Source organism: Myotis lucifugus, unplaced genomic scaffold (assembly GCF_000147115.1).
Source record: "Myotis lucifugus unplaced genomic scaffold, Myoluc2.0 scaffold_221, whole genome shotgun sequence".
In the NCBI taxonomy this organism is placed as follows: Eukaryota; Metazoa; Chordata; class Mammalia; order Chiroptera; family Vespertilionidae; genus Myotis; species Myotis lucifugus.
Window position 1 is genome coordinate 1,047,790 of NW_005871269.1, and position 21,919 is coordinate 1,069,708.

Below are 21,919 nucleotides of genomic sequence, written 5' to 3' on the forward strand. Positions count from 1 at the left end.
CGATAATGTCGCATTGTCTTTATAATTAATGGTGCATTGCTGAAATGTTGTGGAGCATAAAAGTAATTGCAATAAACAGTTACGCCCGCTCTGTCCCTTGTCATGTTTTTTTCTCTTTTGAGATATCAGTGGAATTGTATGTAACCCGCGTAGAAACGAGGAGCCTTCTGCACATTTCTGTTGCCTGGTTTAAAGTGCTCAGTGAGCACTGGAGGAGACCGGAGTTATTTTTCTGAAGCCAGGAAGGGTTCAGGCAATGGTCTGCAAAATTGCTAAAGACAGTCCTGGAATCTTCTTTAAAACCATAGAAAAAGGAAGAATCATGCGTGCATATATTAGGTTGTCTCACATCAAATCCTAGCTGGACTGCAGTGACACATGCTGTTCAAGAAAGACTTGATACAGTCCCTCTAATCGGATGAATTGTCTTGTTGTGCAAAAACTGTTATTACACTGTGTGTGAAGCCAACCATGCTGCAGGGGGAAGAATTAAATCGCCTGACTGAGAGGTCACTTGTGCATAGTAACACAAGATCTATTACCGTTATTAGGGACTCTGGAGGACATTCACCCTTTTATGGTCTTTCAACTGCTGGAATGAAATATTTTAGTGGTAAATGACACCCTCTGGGAAATCCTACTAAAGATTCATTTTTTTTTCACTGTTTGTACATCAAAAGGGGGGAGGGGCCTCGGGGGAAAAATCACATTGTTCTTTTCAGATCACTTAAAATTTTTACTTAGTTTGATTTGGTGTGGTGACGGTTGCCTTTGAATGTTCCTCATGACACCATTCCTAATCTGTGTCCATTAGTACCACACTTCATCTTTCGTAACATGGCATGCACATTCTGTAATCTTTTCCGTAGGGAAATTCACCATAGCACGAAAGCTGAGACCGGGTTATAGGTGGTCTATGCCAAAATCTGGAGTAAGCACTTTACAATACATGAAATGAAATCTCTGTCTGCTTATTTTATTTTCTTTGAAGGTTCTTTTGCATGTATTTAGGAAGATTATGTGAGTATGTATTCTAGTTCTGCATGGCAACCATGGTTAGCGGTAAACATACATATATTGTTAATCCTTACCCAAGTATATCCGCCCCCCCCCCATGGATTTTTAGAGAGAGTGGAAGGGAGGAGGAGAAACAGAGAGAGAGAAACATCGATGTGAGAAAGACACATCAAAGGTTGCCTCCTGCACGTGCCCCAACTGGGGCTGGGGATTGAGCCTGCAACCAAGGTATATGCCCTTGGCCGGAATAGAACTCTTCACCCTTCAGTCTCAGGCTGATGCTCTAACCACTGAGAAAACCCAGCTAGGGCAGTGGTAAATATTTAAAAACATATTTTCAGAAGTAAATGAATAGCAGTTGATCTGAGGTGAAGCTTATAACAGTTATTAAATTGGGAACCAGCGTTTCCTTCCAATGGATTACATTCATTATAAACTGTCAATCTATTTGTTGCAATTTATTACCACTCGGGAATTTTCTGTCTTCTTGCTATTTTGCTAAATGATTGAGATTTTGTGGTATAAGAACAAAGTAAAACTGGCATGGCAAATAATTTGAGTAAATTTTTTGTTAATTTTGAAGTCAAATAACTGACTTTTTCCGCTTCCCGTTACTTCATTTCAATGTCTTTTCTCATCCTTTCTTCTAAAGCTTCCTTACTTTATTGCCTAAAAAATATGGAACTGTTAGAGTTATGTGAATAGGCACATAAATTCTCTTGGATTTCTCAGTGCCTGCTTTTGCTACAGGTATTTTGATGGGTTTGTTATAACATATCTGTCGAAATGTGATTTGGTAAGAAGGAATAGAGGGAAGGGAATACATTGTCAGTAGGAAAAAGACATAGATATTTGAGCTTCACTGGAAATAAAAATAATTTAGTAAAATGGGAGATAGAAACCCTTTGTCAGGTTGCTAATGAGAGGCTTGACCTAGCTGCTGCTGCAGCAGCATCTTTGGGGATGATGAGAGATGCAAAATGCACTGTTGCTAGGCAACTCTCTTGGCTGCCTTTGGAGCAGGTTCATATGTGCTAAGAGCTAATGAATCCTCATGTCTGCTCTTTGAAACTATTCAAAAGTCAATGAAGACATACCCAGACATTTAGTATTTACAAGTGCTTGAACTATTCTTTCCATGTCACTTACTCATTAAAAATTAAGTTGACCATTTAGTGTGTATGGAATATTGCTTATTTTTTCAAGGTGGACCAACATTTGAGCCCTAATATGTTTTTAAAAGGGAGCTGAATAAGGGATGACTTCGTTCCAATTGATGCTAGTTAAATGATATATATATATATATATATATATATATATATATATATATATATATATATATATATATATAAAAGGCTAATATGCTAAGTGTCCTTCCCTTCGTCTGGGTAATGACGTCATGTAGCAACGCTCGGTGTCCTCTTTCTAGCCTCCTTGCAGTTTCTTCAGCCCAGGAACACGACTTGCTTTATAGCCTGGTGGAAACGCTTTATACTGTAACCAAATGTCTGTGAAGCATTTTCCTGTGCCTCATCTCATTTGATCCTCACAGAAGTCCTGGAGTAGGTAGATAGGAGACTTGGTAGAATCCTATTTATTTTTCATTAGCCAGAAAACAGATATATAGAAAGTTTAGAAACTTGACCCGACTGAAAAGAAGTAAGAAATGGTGGACCCTGAAAATGACTTCAGCTTTTCTCACTGCACAGAATATAGTCAAACACTGCTGCAGTTAAATATTTTACCCTTTGTTCTCCCTGTGCAGATCCACAATAATAATCTGCGTCGTGTTGATATTTACTGCTGTGTTGCTGACAATTACCTGAAAAAGAAGTTGGGGTGCTTCACTGGGCTGGGAAAAGTTTAGCTACCTTAGAAAGCAGGTCTAATTAAGCAAGTTTGTTCTATATCTATGAAAGACTAAGTTGACTCGCGCATGCGTGATACATATAAAGCTCTTGCTGGTGCCAATTGCACGCATGTGTTTCCATCTGTCATTGTCAATCATGAATTTGGTTGACACTTCTATTATAGAGAAAGGCCGATAGCAATATTAAAATATTTATTCTAATTAATTTCCTTTCAATGTGCACTGATTCGTACATTGGGCCACTAGTTCTATATGAAGGCCTATTTTAAATTTAAATGCTTTTCTTTTTTCTGAAAGTGGTAAGTTATTTGAAACTTGCCTCTTTAAGCCTCCTACAAAGTTTTTAATTACACTGTTTTCATTCTTTGCTCAGCACAAGACTATTATTTCTGAAGGTAATAGGAATCTGGAACCAAACTAATTTTGCAGGTGGCCTGTCTAAAGCTCCCTCTCTACTCCCACTTCCCTCAAATCCTGGATGGTGGCCTGTAAGGCAAGGCACAGGACAAGAACTAAAGCCTGCTAAGGAGCATCCCTGGGTCAGATCCTGAACCTAACTATTTGTAAGATCCCACCCAACCTCTAATAATACCTACCTCTCAGGGGTATTGTAAAGATGACAAGATCTTGCACATGAAAAAAACATTGTAAAGTTTCATATAAATGCCAGTTTTCACATTGAATTCCAAAAGATAGTCTAAATTCAACAAAAATTTTGTGTTGCTGAATTATTAGTTATTAGTCAGGCTTGTTAATATTTTGGTAGGCTATAGGATAATAATAGGGGAATTTGTAACAGAATTTAACCTGTACATGTTTATATTTTGCTGAATTGAGCTATGATTTCTTTTAATGTCACATCACCTAGTAGAAGTGTGATAGAAGGTACTCAATAAATATTTAAAGTTGTGTAAGCCTCCTGTATAGACTCTCTAAATCGAATTGTTTCATTTCTTGTAATATTGCAAAATATACTAGAGGTTCTGTTATAATTCTTTGTATCTCTGTGTTTTCTCATGTGTAAAATGAGAATAATAAAAGAACCCAAGTAATTAAACTCATCATGTGGATTAAATGAGATAATCCAGAGTATAGTATGTGGTTCATAATCAGTGCTTAATTAAAGTTATGTGTTATTAAAATTGTAGTTGATTTTCATAGGTCCTTTTATTCATTTCACAATTATTTATCTGCTGCATTATGTTCTAGGATCAGTGCTAAGCTATTTAGCCAAATAGGCATGTTCCTTGCCTATTTGTGGTTTATTATCATACTTTATTCCCCAAGTACATGAAGACATCACTGTTTCCTGTGTGTGCCTGTGTTTGTGTGTGTGCATGCAAGTTAAACTACGCATATCTAGATACATAAAGGGAATAGAGGCTTGTTCTGTTCAGTAGGAATACAATATAAGCCACATATATAGGTTTAAATTTTGTGGTAGCCACATAACAAAAGTGAAAATAAATAGGTAAAATTAATCTTAAAAATATATTTTATTTAACTCAATATATTTGAAATATTTCAATATGTAATCAAAATAAAACTATTAATGAAATATTTTATATGTCGTTTTTGTACTAAACCTTCCAAATCTTGTGTATATCTTACACTGACAGCACATCTCAACTTGGACTAGCTGCATTTTAACTGCTCACTAGCCACATGTGGCTAATGGCTACTGTGTTGAATAGTGCGGAAGTACTAAAAATCCCAATGCTCATTTCTTTGATATGGATATAAATATGTATTTAGAAATACTCTTCCCATTGGTTTTATTAGCTGAAAATAGCTTCACAGTCTCTGCAGTGTAATAGAAACCTATAATGTTTGAGAACAATAATATTTAAAATAGAAACCTACAATGTTTGAGAACAATAATATTTAAAGTGGGTTTTTAGGAAGGTACTAAGAGGGTGATGGACTATCTGGCAGCATTTTCTGAGAGAAGTAGCCAGTCTTGAAACTTATACTTTGTTAACCTTTTCTTCCTGCTGTAGTTAATCTTGAGTTTAATTTAGCTCATGTTTACCGAGTATTTGCTCTATGTGTGGTCCTGAGCAAATGCAAAGAAGGAAAGGAAAACTGCCTGTAAGGTTGTCACAGGCTAGTGTGGGCCACAGTGTTGGGAATAAGACTGTTACCAAAATATATGACATAAAGTCGTGCGCAAAGCTAGAGTGACAAACAGTACTTAGAATATTCCTTTCCTGGAAAGGGACAAACAATTACTCTATTATCCTTTAATATTTTTGCGGTTGTAAAACACTATTTTTTCATAAGTATTGCATGAGTAGTTGAACTATCAGTTTGAAAAAGGAAGAGCATACAAGTTCATCAGGCAAGAGGAAGGACTAGATGTGCCTTGGAAAGTAAGCTGAGTAAGAAGGCAGGAGAGAACATGATCCGACTTTGTTCCCTGACATCAACTATCACCTTTGGGCAGGAAGTTGGCCCTCAGCCTCATTCCTCCACTCAGCATCTGCAGGATCCTACTGCTGCTCCACTTCTTATTCCTCTACCTAATAGTCCTAGGGCTACCAGGAATTTAACATCCAGTTCAGTCCATCACTCGTTGAAGCATAGCTAAAAATACTTTTAGTAAAATAACATTTCATATTCTAAAGTATTATTCTTATAATACATGTAAAATATCTAAACAATATCGTAGTACTAGAGGCCTTCTCCAGATCTACCATCCAAGACCCCACCCAAAGGTTAACTTTGCAAGCAGGCCTTTTAAAGACGGCCCCTCAGGCTTGCTGTGTTAATGATTTTCTTCAGAAATATGTACTTAAATTTTTATTTGGGTTATGTTCTATATTTTAAGTAGTAGATTCTAATCCTTAGAATTTCCTCTCTTTTTCATTTTTGATAGTTGAATATACGCACTACGTACCTTCTAAGTAGATGGTTTTATTTTGAGTACCTTTGGTTATAGAAAACTTCGTGCTTCTTGGGGCAGCATACTCTATCCTCTAAATATATAGTTTTATAACTCCTTTTCTATATTTAACCCATATATACCTTTCAGTATGGGCCTTGGGATTACAAAATACAAACCAGTTTGTCTTTGATGTTAACCATTTTACATATTTATATCAATTATCTTCAATTTTTCCATTCTGTAGTATGGGAACACAGAATTTTCTGTTTCTCTTTGCCCTTCTTCTTTGTGGTTATAACAAAATATCCTATTTGTAGAATTTTTTCCTGGTATATGTTTTGTTTATTGTATTGGTGTTTTTTCATATGGAAGTTTTTATTTTGTTTTGCTTTTTTTTAGTTCATTTAATGTGACATGAAAATAATACATGCTATTGTATATATTGTATGTGTATCTAAGAGATCTTGTCGCTTAGATTTTATTGTATTTCTGTTTTAAAAAATACATTTATGTAGAGGAAACACAAAATTAGAAGAATTTAAACCTTTCATTATGAAAAATTTTAAGCATATTCAAAAGGGAAGAGAATAGTGTAAGTTAGTATAAAGATAGAGAATAAACCCACTATGTACATCCCATGGCCTTAACAGTTATTTGTCATTGTATAGCTCGTCTGTATCTTCTGTACCCTCCCCTCCCCAGTCTCCAATTCTGTAATAATATTTTGAAGCAAATCTGAGATTGGAGCTGAACTTTGTAAGTGAAGTTTGAACGTTTTCTTTTTAGAAACATTGTATTATCTTTTATTCCCCCAGAATTATGTGAGGATGTCAGTTTCACTATATCTTTACATTAACTTTTATAATTTAAAAATATTTTAAACTCTAGTATGTTAGAAAATTCTTGTTATAATTTTCAGTTTGAAAAGTAGATTAAAAATTTTAAAGTTCTCATTTGCTGCTTGTTTTTTCTTTTTGAATTTTAGATTTATATGCTTTGCCCATATTTGGGGTGGGGGATAGGAATCTGTATTTATCCTAAAAATTTTGCATCCTTTATTTTACACTGTCAGAGTATTGGTTGGTAATTATACACACACACGTTTGTTTTCTTTTTCAAAACAAACTATTAGAAAGTGCAAACTATTAGAAAGTGTGTGGCAGGCATTGAGTTACTTTGGCTGGGTGTAGAATTCTGTGTTGAGATTCATATTCCTGTACAATTTTGCTTGTTTGCTTCCATAGCTTGTGGTGTTGCTGTGGAGAAATCCAAAGTTATTCTGATTCCTGAATTGCTGAGTACATGTTTGTGTGAAAGTAATTTTTATTTTTTCTCTCTGGAAGCTTTTAGACTCCTCTCTTTGTCCCTGGTAACTCTTGTGATTTCATGATCACATGCCTTTGTGTGAATCTGTTTTCATCTGTTGTACTGAATAATTGGTGTATCTTTTAATCTGGAAATTCAGGTCTTTGAATTCTTGGGATTTTTAAAATTTTTTAAATTTCTTTGTCTTTACTAACACGTGTGTGTGTGTGTGTGTGTGTGTGTGTGTGTGTGTGTGTTATTCTTTCTGGAACTTCTCTTGTTTGGACCCTGAATTCTGTACTGGTCTTCTAATTTTCTTATCCCTTCTTCCCCAAATCCTTCGCTCTGCTTTTTTACTCTACTTTTTGGGAGATTTCCTTAGCTTTATCTTTTCAACATTATTGAATTTTCTGTTGTACTAATATGTTTTTAATTTAACAGCTCTTTTTGTTTCTTCCTTTTAAATTGTATCTATGTTTACTTACTAGTCTTTTAATTCTTTAATGCCTAGTGAGTTCTTTTCTATCTAGAGAGCATGTATTCTCTTACTATTTCTTCTAGATTCTTTAAAGATTATTTCTCTTTGATGTTTAATTCTGGAATTCACCTAGAATTTTTTATTGCATGGTAATGTGTTAGAATTTCCCCTCCCCATTAAGCCACTAACCAGTTTTTCTAACACCATTCATGGCTTAATTTTTTTTTCTGTTGGTTTGTAGTCTGCTTCTATTATGGATGTGACTGTTAGTGTCTTCTTACAATACTATTTCTTTTTTCTACTCTAATAATTTTCCTGAATGCAGAATGTTATGCAAGGTATGCAAGGTAGGAGTTTACTAAACCTGTTTTCTGTTATTCCTTATCAATACACTGTTTACTTGAACCAGTGGAATCAGAATTCTTTGTTATTCTTTGTTCCAAGAAATTTAAATCAATACTTTCTTTGTTTCTGGCTTGTTAAATTAATTTTACTTCATCCTGGGTGTGAATCTTCTTGCTTACTATTAGTTTTCTGTATCATTTGTTTACCATGATTTATGTTGACCCCATTTAATGATTAATCTTATATTTGAGACTGAATTTGGACCTTATAAAATTCATGGTATAAGTTATTTATCACTTATTTGAACATCAAACGGTTTTTGTCATTGAAGAAGGAAAGAAGATTTGGAGTCCTGCTTTTTATTTCTCCAACTTGTGTCAGCTGTTAAATTTTTTTTTCACTTCAAATGTAGTATGGAGTGGTTTACATTTATCATCATCAGTCTTGTGTAGTTTTTCATATCCCAATAAAATTGACCTGACTGTCATAGCTTTGGGTTCTGTGAGTAATTTACTATTTTAATAAATTCATAAGCATTGAATCGCTCTAGTTTTATTACATGGTTGCTTACCTGGCTGAGCTGCATTTAATTAGATCTCATTGTTGGAAGACATTCAAATTCCTCCTTCCAACTCTCTGATAGAAAACACATTGCCAGTGACAGAGGCAGCAGTGGAAGTCGACTGTACCTAATTGAAAGGAAAAATACAGTGGATACACATTATACTTTACTTATAGGACACTGGCTTTGAACTTTTGTTCTACCAGTTGGACTGCCAAAGATTTAGATCGCACCATGACATAAATGTAAAACCTACTTTTGTTCAGGAAGGAAATTTTATGCTTATAAGAATTCAGTCATTAGAGTTATCATTTATAGCAAGTTGTCAAAATGTTAGCAATTGAAAAAATAAATGTTGATTATACTTTTCTCACGGATGGTTTTGCATATTGATAGTGTGTCTAACCATTACTTTATGAATTAAATTTTCATAAATCATTTTTCAAATATATAAGTTGCCTTTGACTCTGAGAGATAATGAAGACTCAGATGGCTAAGGAGACTAACCTGTTAATCAAGTTTAGGTCAGGAAAGGTCATGGTAATTGTATTACAAGTATTTCAAACTCCTGAAGTGATATGATACTTCATCTTATTCCAGCCTGATCTTTCCTCTGTTTTTCTATACTTGGAGCTCCTATGTGATTTACCTTTTTTTGTATATACTGGGAAAATCTTACCTCAACATTTTGATATCCTGGTGACATTTACCTAACAGGTAAATTTTTCTGATTCTAAGTTAATTTAGTCAGAGTACTATTTAAGTACCTTTTTTTTTGCAAGTAATAGGTTTTTTTTTCTTTACTGTTTAGAGTATTACATGAGTCTCCTTTTCCCCCCATTGACCTCTCCCACGCAACCCTCTCCCCTAAGCACAAGCCCTCACCCCCCCCCCCACTACTGTCTGTGTCCATTGGTTTTGCTCATATGCATGCATACAAGTTGTTTCAAATAGCTGCAATACTGTTACAGGATCTATCTTGTTGAATGGAATTGGAACAGATAAAAAAAAATAGGAGTAGTTTGTGCATTCTAAAAGCATTTTATGGTATCCTGGGAACTAGAGATACCAAGATGAAGAAGATGTCATCACTGCCTTTGTTAACGCAAAGTGGCAAGTATATGGGCTTTGGTGCAGTCCTAGCTCCAGTATGTATTAACTCTATTATGTTGGGCAAATTATTTGGTCTTTATGAGCTTCAGTTTTGTCCTCTGAAACATGGTGGTGATCATGATTTTCTGTAAGTGCTTAGAAGAGTGTTTATAGGAACTGCTCAGTAGATGTTAGCTGCAACTTTTAGAGGAGTCATTACAGGGCAAATGCTCAAGCTGGACTGGAATAAGGCTAATAGTAGAGGGAATATCAAATAGAAGATTGCCCGGTAGGGGCCTTTGCTAGTCTCCATACCTTTCTTCCCTTGACATTACTTAACTCTCAAAGGTTAAACTTCAAGACCCTAGATCACTAATTTAATTATAATGTTATGATATAAATATAATTTGAACCACAGAATAGAATTATACTATGCTTACACGTCTCTGATGTTGCTACAGGCCTGCAGATTCCTCATAAGTGGAAGGGATGATTAGCTTTCAGCACTTCTGTCTGTGGGCTGCTTTCCAGTGTATTACTTAAGTAATGAGAAGATACCATGAGTAGAAATGTCAAGTAATTAGGAAGCTGGGATTAACTGATGTTCAAAGGCATAATAGAAATTGTGCCCGTTTTTTGTAGAATGATTTTTTAAAAGTTTCGATGTTAAAATTATTAAGTAATGGCATTTATGCTTCTGTTTGTACGAACCATTCAAGCTTATTCATTCTGTTATATAAAATTCATGGTGTTGTGTGTTTTTTTTCAACCTAACACATACTGTTATCTTACCCCTGTTTTATAAATGGCAAATGCACTTGTGTACTTAAAATTTACTTCCATTTTTTTCCACAGAAGAAAGTCTTATGCAAAGGTGGTTCAGCATTTATCTAATCTAAGGATATGGATAAAATACAAACTAAGAATTTACTTTTGTAGTTCACATCTAGTTTTATAAAACATAAGTCTGAAAAAAGGAAAAAGCAGATACTGCTGTCAGTTTTTGCCCCTTCCATTAGATGATCATGTCTTGAGTTATTTCTTTTCACTGGTATCTTTGTTTTCTATTTATATTAATTTATTACTACATTTCTCATATAGTAATAAAATATGAACTATCTCATACTTTCAAAACAGAGGGATAGTTACAAACATCAATTACATATATATTCTCTTTTGATAACTAAAGTGAATAATAAACAAACCCTTTTTATGTCTCAGAATGTATGAGTAGATAGCACTACTCAGGATTTTCATTATAGAATTGTGTGAAAGATTATTCTGTTATCTGTGTAACTTCATATGGTGTTGCCAACATGGACATTTTTCATGGAATCCAAGTTAAACTTCTGTATTCCATTCTGTATATGATGCGCTACAGGAAGATGCTGGTTTGTGTCTCTTCTGATTATTTTTTCCTGTGTTTTGTCCAAATACAGGGAGAACAGTGGCACAATAGTTCTTCATCCTGTTATAGGAGCCTGGACTCTGATTGCTTTCACTCTGCCAAGGTGGAATGGAGGGTGAACTAAGACATGGACTCCCATCCCCATTCTGCCACCAGCTAACTTTGTGACCCCTCTAGGCCTCTGTTCATTCATCTGAACTTGACAAAGTCTCTTCTGACTCTTAAAAAAAAAAAGCCCTGATAAGCCCTGATTCTTTTTTAAAATTGCAGTAAACACATAACATAAAATATACCTCATCAAAAAGTTAAATGTACCATATAGTATTGTATACAATTTTTCATCTTGCAAGAGTGAACTCCACACCCATTGAACACCATTTCCTCACCATTTCCTCTTCCCCCTAACCCCCGGAAACCCTCATTCTACTTTCTTCTTGTAAGACTAAGTACTTTAGAAACCTCACGCAAGTCAAGTCATGCAGTATTTGTCCTTCTGTGACTGGCTTGCTGCACATAGCATAGTGTCCTCAAGGTTAACTCATGTTGCAGTAAATGGCAGGGTTTCTTTCTCTCACTAAGGCTGGATAATATGACATTGTATGTATATACCACATTTTCTTTATCCATTCATTCATCAGTAGATATTTAGGTTGTTTCCATACTTGGGCTATTGGGAAGAATGCTGCAACGAACGTGGGAGTGCAACTATCTCTTTGGGATCCTGATTTCAGTTCTTGTGAAATATTTTTGAAAATGCCTATGCGTGTTTCATTATAAAAACTAACAGTGCCAAGTTAAGTCAAAAAATTAGTCTCTTTATATTTCATAAATTGTTACAGAAAAGTTTGTGTTTCAAGAAAAAGACTTGTTTTAGAACAGGCAACTAACAGCAACTGTGCAGTTAATGGGGTTCTTTTTGGTGAATAAAATTTAAAAGAGACTATTTACTGCCTGTACTGAAATTCCCAGAACTCAGATTGCTTGATCATATGTTAGTTTTACTTATAATTCCTTGAGGAACCTCCATACTGTTTTTCATAGTAGCTATACCATTTTACATTCCACCAACAGTGCACAAGGGTTCCAATTTTTCCACATCCTTGCCAAACACTTGTTATTTTCTATTTTATTGATAATGGCCCTCTAAATGGGTGTGAGGTGATATCTCACTGTGGTTTTGATTTCCATCTCTTCAGTGATTAGTGATTTTGAGAACCTTTTCATATACCTGTAACCATTTTATTTCTTCTTCAGAAATGTCTATTCAAGTCCTTTGCTCACTTTTTAATTGGGTTATTTGTTGAGTTACTAATATATTTGGGTATTAAACCCTTATCAGACATATGGTTTGCGAATATTTTATATCGTTTTGTAAGTTGTCTTTTTTTTTTTTTTTGCTAAGTTGATTGTTTCCTTTGCTACACAGAAGCTTTTCAGTTTGATTTAGACCCACATGCCTGTTTTTGCCTTTGTTGTCTGTGCTTTTGGTGTCATGTCCAAGAAATCATTGCCAACATCAATGTTATGATGTTTTCCCCCTATGTTTTTTAAAATATGTCTTTACTGATTTCAGAGAGAGAAAGGGAGAAGGAGAGAGAGATAGAAACATAAATGGTGAGAGAGAATTATTGATCGGCTGCCTCCTGCATGCCCCCTACTGGGGATCAAGCCTGAAACCATGGCATGTGCCCTGACCTGGAATCGAACCAGCAACCTCCTGGTGCACAGGTAGATGCTCAACCACTGAGTCACGCTGGCCAGGCTCCTGTTTTTTTTTTCTAGGAGCTTTATGATTTCAGGTCTTAAGTTTAAGCTTTTAATTCATTTTGAGTTACTTATTTGTGTATGTGCAAGATAGGGGTCCAATATCCTTCTTTGCATGCAGATATCCAATTTTTCTAGCACCATTGGTTGCAGAGACTATACTTTCTCAATTGTAATAAATTAATATGCATGGGTTTGTTTCTGTGCTCTCTATTCTGTTCCATTGTCTATTTGTTTGTCTTGTGCCAATATCATGCTGTTTTGATTACTGTAGCTTTGTAATGTCTTTTGAAGAAAGGAAATGTGAGGCACCCGGCTTTATTCTTTCTCAGAATTGTTTTGATTATTCAGGGGCTTTTATGGTTCCATATGAATAATATGATTTATTTTTACTGTGCAAAAATGCCATTGGGATTTTAATAGGGATAGCAGTGAAGCTGCAGGTTGCTTTTCGAATTATGAACATTTAAACAATATTAAGTCTTCCAATCCATGAACACAAGATGTCTTTCCATTTATTTATGTCCTCTAATTTCTTTAGCAATGTTTTGTAGTTTTCAGTATACAAGTCTTTTATTCCCATAGTTAAATGTATTCCTAAGTATTTTATGTTATTTTTTAGTGTGATTTTAGATAGTTTTCTTTTCAAATTGTTTGTTGTTTGTATGTGAAAACATGACCGTTTTTGGTTCATTTTGTATCCTGCTACTTTCCTGAATTCACTTATTAAATGTTTTTTGCAGGATTAGAATCCTGCAAACAGAGATAATTTTACTTTATCCTTTCTGATTTGGATGAGTTTTGTTTCTCTTCCTTGCCTAATTGCTCTGGCTAGGACTTTCAGTACTATGTTCTGTGTTCTACTAATGCTATGTACTATGAATAGAAATGGCAAGAATGTATGGACATCCTTGCTTTTTTCCTGATCTTCGAGGAAAAGCTTTCAGTCTCGTATTGTTCAATATGGAAGTGTTCCTGCCTCTTTAATTTTGGGGGGAGAGTTTAAGGATTGGTGTTAGTTCTTTTTTAAAATGTTTGGTAAAATTCACCTGAAAACCGTCTGGTCCTGGGCTTTTCTGTGTTGGGAGGTTTTTTCATGGCTGATTCAATCTCCTTCTTTGTTATTTGTCTGTTAGGTTTTCTATCTCTTCACGATTCAGTCTTGGTGAGTTGTATGTTCCAGGAATTTGTTGTGATATAATTATATATAGTTATCTCTTGTAATCCTTTTTATTTCTGTGGTATTGGTTGTGATGTCTCCTTTCATACTTTGCTGCTGTTGGATGGAATGCTCTTTATATATCTGATAGTCCATTTGGTCTATAGTGTTGTTCTTGTCCTCTCTTCCCTTGTTGATCTGTCTGGATGTTATGTCCATTATTTAAAGTAGAGCAATGAAATCTCCTACTGATATGTGTTCCTATTTTCCCCTTCAGTTCTATGCAGTTGGGTATACATATATTGCTCTGATGTTGGGTGTGTATATATTTATATAGTCTATCTTCCTAGCGAATTGACTTTTTTATCGTATATAATATTTTTTGTCTCTTGTGACTGTATGTGTCTATTTTGTGTGACATAAGTACGGTTACACTTGCTCTCTTTCAGTTACCATTTGCATGGAATTCTTTTTCATTCTATTACTTTTAGCCTATGTATGTCCTTAAATGTAAAGTGAATCTCTTATAGATATTACATTCTTCTATAAGAATCCTTATAGAAGGACTCTTATTTATATCTTGTTTGTTATCCTTTTAGTCACTCTTTGTAAAATGTGTTTTTAATTGATTTGAGAGAGAGAGATAGAGAGGGAGGAAGGAGGATAGAAAGAGGGAAACATTGATCAGTTGCCTCCCACCCCACCGTACTCCCCCACATGCCCTGATCAGGGATCGAACCTGCTACCCAGACACATGCCCCAACCTGGAACTGGCCCACAACCTTTTGGTGCATGGGAGGATGCTCCAACCAATGGAGCCACCTGACCAGGGCATCACTGTCTTTTGATTGAGGAGTTTATCCCATTAAAATTTAAACTACAGATAGGAAAGGACCTACTATTGCCATTTTGTTAATTATTTTCTGTCTCATAGCTTTTTTGTCTCATTTCTCTGCTGTCTTATGTCTCATTGATTTTTTTTTTTGTAGTGACATGCTTTGTATCCTTATTCATTATTTTTTATGTGTCTTGTATAGGTATTTTCTTAGTGGTTACCTTGGGGCTTACAGAAAACATCTTGTAGTTATAACAGTCTATTTTGAACTGATAACAACAGCTCCAATTCCATACAAAAGTTCTACTTTTTTATTCCCCACACTTTATATTCTTGATGTCACAGACTACATCTTTTTATATTGTGTATCCATTACCATATTTTTACAGTTATAGTTATTTATACTTTTGTCTTTGAACTTCTATAACAGAACTAAAAGTGGTTTATGCTCCAGTATTACAGTATTCTGTACTTTTCTATATATTTACTGTTATCAGTGAGCTTTATACTTTCATATGCTTTTGTATTGCTTTCTAGTGTTTTTTCCTTTCAACTTGAAGGACTCCTGTTAGCATTTCTTATTAGGCAGGTCTAATGGATAAACTCTATCAGCTTTTGTGTATCTGGAAAAATTTTGCTTAATATAGTATTTTTGGCTTTTTTTTTCCTTCCAGCACTTTGAATATATCACCCTTCACCCCTTTGACTTTCACTATTTTTTTGCTGATAAATCTGCTTATAGCATTATGGGGCTCCTTAATAATCCCATCATTTTAAATTAATATGTTTACCAAGGACTTGGATTCTGAAGGAGAGTAAAGAAAGCATTGAGTTTCATGAAACCCCAGAGGTCTTAACTCATGGAATTATAGGGCACTTACTCCGGAGTGTAGAGAGCCAGGAGCAGAGGAACCAAGAGCTCATATGACCTCTCAAGGAAGCCGATAAATACACATGTATGTTACTTCATTAGGAAAACAACAGTCGTGCTTCATGTAAAAAATTTCCACACCTATATAGCTACATCTGTCTTTTCCTGATGAAATAACACCTGTTTGGGATTCCATTGACCTGAGGATTTCATTTGGGTTATAATAGCATCAAGAACTGTATTAGGCCTAAGAGAACTTACTGTAAAAGAAAACATTACTGAACTTGCCAGAGAAAATAAACACCCTTACCTACTTCTTTAGTTCTAAGGCTCATAAAGGAACTGTACTCTTTAGCATAGACACAGTTCTTTATTTCTTTCCTGACAATATAATTAAAGCAGTTTTTTAAGAGCCACACAACTAAATAAATTATTTTATAAAATGCCACTAAATGCGCTGCTTGCCCTTCCCAGAACTCAGAATCTGTCAGTGCCTGGGTAGAACTCTTCCCAGAAGGGGTAATTCATTGAGAGACACACAGACAACCCAAGATAACCTTTTGTTTTTAATTAAAATGGGGAATGAGAAGCCAATTCAAAAATTTGTCTCCCTTCATTTGCTCAAGGTGAGGATGATGGAACTTCTGTTCTAACAGAGCACCAGCAATTGTTAAAAGTCATAAATCTGTCTATAGCCATTACATGCATATCTTTAAATGCTGCCCTGGTATAACATGATCAGGCTCATTAATGAATGAACTGTTAACTGTTACATTTTTGGTGGTAGGGTTAAGATGTTTTTTCCTCCTTGAAATTGAATTAAAGTATATACCTTCTAAGCTAAGAAGAAATAGGCTTTCTAAGATTACAGCAGGTAGAGAACATTCAACAAATTCTAGCCAACAAAACTAAAATGCACTATATGGAAACTAAAATTTTTGTGCATGCTCAAGTAGTTTCTTGCTCATAGTAGGTATTCACTCAATAATTTTTAATTAAATTTTTAAAAGAATATATTACAATATAATTCACATTCCATATAATTCAATCAAAGTGTACAATTCAATGACTGTTAGTATATTTACAGAATTGTGCAAACATGATTACATATAATTTGAGAACATTTTTATCACCCTTCCCAGCAAAGAAACCTTGTACCCATTAGTAATCACTCCCCATTTTTTCCTTCACCGCCCAATCCTAAGCAATTACCTTCTCTCTGTATATTTGCCTATTCTGGACATTTTGTATAAATGGAATCATACAATATGTGGTCTTTTGTCACTGGCTTCACTTTATACAGTGTTTTCAAGTTTCATCCATATTGATTCCTATTCCTTTTTATGGGCAAATAATTTTACATTGTATGGCTAGAATACATTTTATTTATCCATTCATCAGTTGAACACTTGGGTTGTTTTTACTGTTTGGCTATTATGAATTATGCTGCTATGAACATTATGTTCATGTATTGTGTGGATGCATGTTTTTATTTCTTTTTAGTATATGTTTAGAAGTAGAATTACTAGATAATACGGTAATTCTCTTTAACCAGTTGAGACTTTTTTCCAAAGTATTTGTACCAATTTACACTCCTACTAGCAGTGTCTGAGGGTCTCCACATACTTGCCAACATTTGCTATTGTCTGTTTGCTTTTTATTATAGGCATCCTATTGGGTGTGAAATAGTAAATCATTCTGGTACTGATTTTTATTTGTGTCATGGCTAATGATGGCTGAGTATCTTTTCCTGTTTTTACTGGCCATTTATCTTCTTTGGAGAAATATCTATTTAGATTCTTTGTTCTTTTAAAATTGGGTCATTTGTCCTTTTATTATTGAGTTACAAGAATTCTTTATAAATTCTGGATACAAGTCCCTTACTAGATATATGATTTGCAAATATTTTCTCCTATTTTGTGGGTTGCCTTTTCATTTTATAGTATCTTTTGACATCTGAGTATTTTTAATTTAATGGCATCTGAGTATTTTTTTCATTGATCTGTATTTCTGTTCTTATGCCAGTACCACCTTGTTTTCATTACCTTGGCTTTAGAGTAAAATTTGAAATTGGGAATTTTGAATTCTCAAGTTTTGTTCTTATTTTTCAAGATTATTTTGGCTATTGGATTCCCTTGCTGTTCCATATGAATTCTAGGATTACTTCCTTAATTTTGCCAAAGAAGCCAGTAGGGATTTTGGTAGGCATTACATTGAGTCTGTAGATCTACTTGGGAAATATTACTATTTTAAATTAACACCATTAAGTCTTTTGACCCACAAATGTATTACTCTTTTTGTTTTATTGTGTTATGCATAGGTATTGAAATGAGGACCTTGCTTATTAACACCCCCTCCTTACAGTAGAACTGATTTTAATTATTTCATATTGGAATAACATAATTGAATATTTCAATATGTGGAGTTAGTTTATTATTTCTATATCCTAAGTGTAGCTGCTCATTAGAACTATAAATTTCTTTGGGGCAGTATATATCTTATTAGTTTTGTGTTGCTTAGAGTAATGTCATAGTTGCTTAAGAAAAAACATTTTTTTTGATTGGTGTCTGGCAGCTAATTATATAAGAGAGAGAATATTAGTGGCGCTATAAAATTACCATCAACAACAAATTGCTAACTGTTTCTCAGTCTTCTAATTCATATATATTTATAATACTCCTTTGAATAAAAATGAATAGTGATTGCTTTCCAGGTTGATTTCCTTCATAAGGCATAATTAATATATTCTTTAAATTCACTTCAGGTACCAAATTTGATTCCAGTTTTGATGTTCAAATTGGGAAGACCACTGGAGCCTGCATTATACATTGATATCTTATATACTTTACCTACACTTGGTGTTCACAAGGTTTGTATATTATCCAATTTACTTGAAGGAAAAAAGAAAGTGAGTTATGAATAATACATTGAATTTTGGTTGGTATCATATGAAATTTTGAGCCTTTAATTTTGTTGTGATCACTGCTTCCCTTGTTGGGTCAAATGTATTATTAAGATATCTGACAAGTAATTCTTTTAAATCAATTAATAGCCAAGTTTTTCCATTGGTTATTATCTGAAATAAGGTCTTTATGTTCCTAAGATTGCTACCTAACATCTCAAAGATACCCCCAACCTTTGAGAAGATGTTTAATACTGTAGTAAACTTCCATTTAAGTCTTTATTTTATGATGAGGGGGGTTTTAATTCTTTTGGTAACCTGGGGATTATGTACATTTACATCTATGAAACCTAAAATTTTAAAGTATTTCCTAGGTGTGCATAGGACAAATTCTACGAGTAATTCAACTTCTTGGAACCACTCCACAACTACGAGCTGTCACTTTGCGCTTGTTGACATCTTTGTGGGAAAAGCAGGTGAGCTCAGATACACACTTGTGTAAGTATTAAACATGTTTTTTCAGTGAAGAAAACTGACTTTGTCATTATGTATGGCGGTGCTTTGACATAGTAGTATTAGTGTGCGACATCAGTGACCGCGTGGGAGAAATTTGATGCAGTGTGATGCTTGTGATCAGTAATGCAGTCAGTTGTGATTGACTCAGAGAAATGGAGACTGGGAAATAATCTTATTTCTTTGATTCTGAAATATATTTTTCCGTGTGTGTGGGAAAGTAATACAAATATGATAATAAGTGATTAGAGCCTTTGTAATTAGGGTGAGGTTTAACCACTTTTTTCTTGTTTTATGAGATGAACAGTGCATGGGACTGTAAGAAATCCCCTGCAATCAAAACAGCATTCTTCCCTGCTGATTAGAAGAAAGACATTATAATTTGCAATGCAAATGGGAGATTTGGAGAGAAAAATGCTGCATAACAGGAAATAATGATTATTCAACTCAAATTGGGAAATTGCCTTTTTGTGAACTTGTCTTTTTAGGATCGTGTCTATCCTGAACTGCAGCGGTTCATGGCCATGTCTGAGGCACCCTCTCTGTCCGCGGGCAAGGAAGTCCAGTGGGAGAAACTGATCGCTAAAGCAGCATCCATCAGAGACATATGTAAGCAAAGGTAAGATGTGCTTATCCCTTGGGAATGTATATCATGATTTATTATTTTGCATTTATTTATTATTTTATTGCAAGCAAGAATCTAGGAAAGGTGGGTAGAATATATTTGAGTAAGAATAAATTAATTTTCAATTTAAGTTTTCTGATTGTAAAATTTAGTAAGATTGGAAAATAACTTTGAGAAGCAAGCATGTTTTATATCTAATCTAGCTTTGTAGGATATTCATATCCTTTTCTGGATAGCAATTGAATATTGTACTAAAGCATATGAGTTTACATATTTTATTTTTCCTTATATAAATCCCTGTGACCTAAGCAGTGGACGGTAGTCCAATTGTCCTTATATTCTCCCAGTGTTGTGTTGATTTTTATAGTCTTAACAGAGAAGGCCTTGTTTGTGACCCATTGCATGGAGTTGATTATTAGGAATTACGACAAGGAAGGAAATGATCTTGAATTCCCATGTATGCTCTAGGGTTTAGGAGGATATGGAGATATTAGAGAGATGACCCTGCTGTTCTAGAGTATGGATTGATAAATAGGTAGGAGGGGACACGGCTGCATTAGCACCAAGCAAAGCTCCAGCGTTTTTTCTTGAGTAGAATAAGGTAAAAATATTTAGGGAGGAAATAGATTTGAGACATTTGAATGAGTTGTAATCCTGCGATTCCATATGTGTCGCCTCTGCACTGTAGAATTCTGGGGGGACATATCTCATTTTTGTCCGTAATGGCACTGTGAATGGTACTTCTAAAGTTGTGCAATGAATGGGTTGGTCCGCATGCTGCTCACTGGCCCAGGGAACCGTATTGAGTGTTTCAAGAAAAATCTCGGATCAGACTATATCGAAGCCTCAGCATTTCTGCGTCTCTTCTAAGCCTCAGCCTTTTGCAAATACAAAGATGACCTCAGTCTAAAAGTTACACACATGCAACACAAGACCTGACAGTCTGGATGCTCTGGAGGTATTGACATGGGAAAAATTTTAGAGATGAGAGATTATTATCTGACAGTTTAATTTTGCATTCGTAAAGCTGCCGCTCAGGAGAGAGTCTTTTGAGAACTTATTCAGTGCTCCTTTCAGTTACCCCCTCAAGATCCATCAGTTTTCCAGTTTTGGAAAATGATTTCTGTTTGTCAGGACAGTAAAACAATAGAATTCCAGTCAGGCAATTTCACCAGTTGATATTTTGTCCGTTAGAGAACAGTATTATATCACTGAAGTAATGCAGAGGCTGTAATAAGTAATAAGTAATGCAGAGGGTGACCTGAGTTAAAAGCCTTCTGTGGATAGCACAACGTATGTGGAATCGAGAGGAGAGGGAGGGGAGGAGGAAGAGTGAGTGAATTCAGCACAGTGCTTGGGTAGATGCTCTGTCAGTTATAATTCATATCATCATCATCATCATCATCATCATCATCATTATCATTATCATTATCACATTGTGTAGTAGGTATAGCCCCTTCAGTTAGTATCACTACGATCATAAATGACCTTCTAACCTCCAATACTGCTTTTGTAGTCAGTGTCTGATACCAGAGCAACTTCTGGGCAGGCGTAGCTCTCTTCTTACTGACAATCTCACTAAGATAAGTCAGTTCTTTTTACCATTGATACGCTGGAAATTTTGTCAGTTCAGACATTTATGATTTTGGGAGAATATATTTAAGAAGTGTCTTCCTTTGGGGATCATATTTCTATATCAAAAATGTGCCTTAAGTTAGAGCAAAAATGACACTGATGATCATCTTTGAAGAAAAATACATGGTGTTATTATTTGAGGGTCAATATTTAGGAGGCAAAAGGGTAAAAACAAGCTTTAATGCTTTTTGTTCAGACAAAAGATCAGGAGACGGTAATAGAGCTCTCTGGCTGTCATCTCTTTCTGAACTGTCGTTTCCTGCAGGCCCTATCAGCACGGTGCAGACATGCTGGCCGCCATCTCCCAGGTGCTGAACGAGTGCACCAAGCCTGATCAGGCCACCCCAGCGGCCTTGGTGTTACAAGGTCTCCATGCACTCTGCCAAGCCGAGGTAGGCTCTTTGAACTGGCTTGTATAATTGTGAAGAAAAGAATTTACAAGGTATATTAGTTATGAGGATGTAAGATTAGATTCAAGTAACTGAAAGTTTGAATATTCATTCCCAGGGATTTTGGGTTGAAAGAGTGAAGCAAGACCTATTTTACCCATTCTTTGTAGAGAGGAAACTTGAAACATCTGGTTATGTAGACATTCTCTAGAGAATTATTTATTCTCTTATTTATTTCTGTTAATATAGAAGGGAAAGTTAT

At 35.0% G+C, this 21,919-nt stretch overlaps 1 protein-coding gene across 1 annotated transcript in view; it reads left to right on the forward strand.

Annotated features, from left to right (window-relative positions):
• FOCAD (focadhesin) overlaps window positions 1-21,919 on the forward strand; it is a 273,674-nt gene that overhangs the window by 109,362 nt on the left and 142,393 nt on the right. Inside the window, exons 12-15 of the mRNA XM_006098123.3 lie at window positions 18,358-18,462; window positions 18,870-18,971; window positions 19,497-19,627; window positions 21,534-21,660. Of these exons, the coding sequence (XP_006098185.1) occupies window positions 18,358-18,462; window positions 18,870-18,971; window positions 19,497-19,627; window positions 21,534-21,660 (465 nt within the window). The remainder of the gene's footprint in view (window positions 1-18,357; window positions 18,463-18,869; window positions 18,972-19,496; window positions 19,628-21,533; window positions 21,661-21,919) is intronic.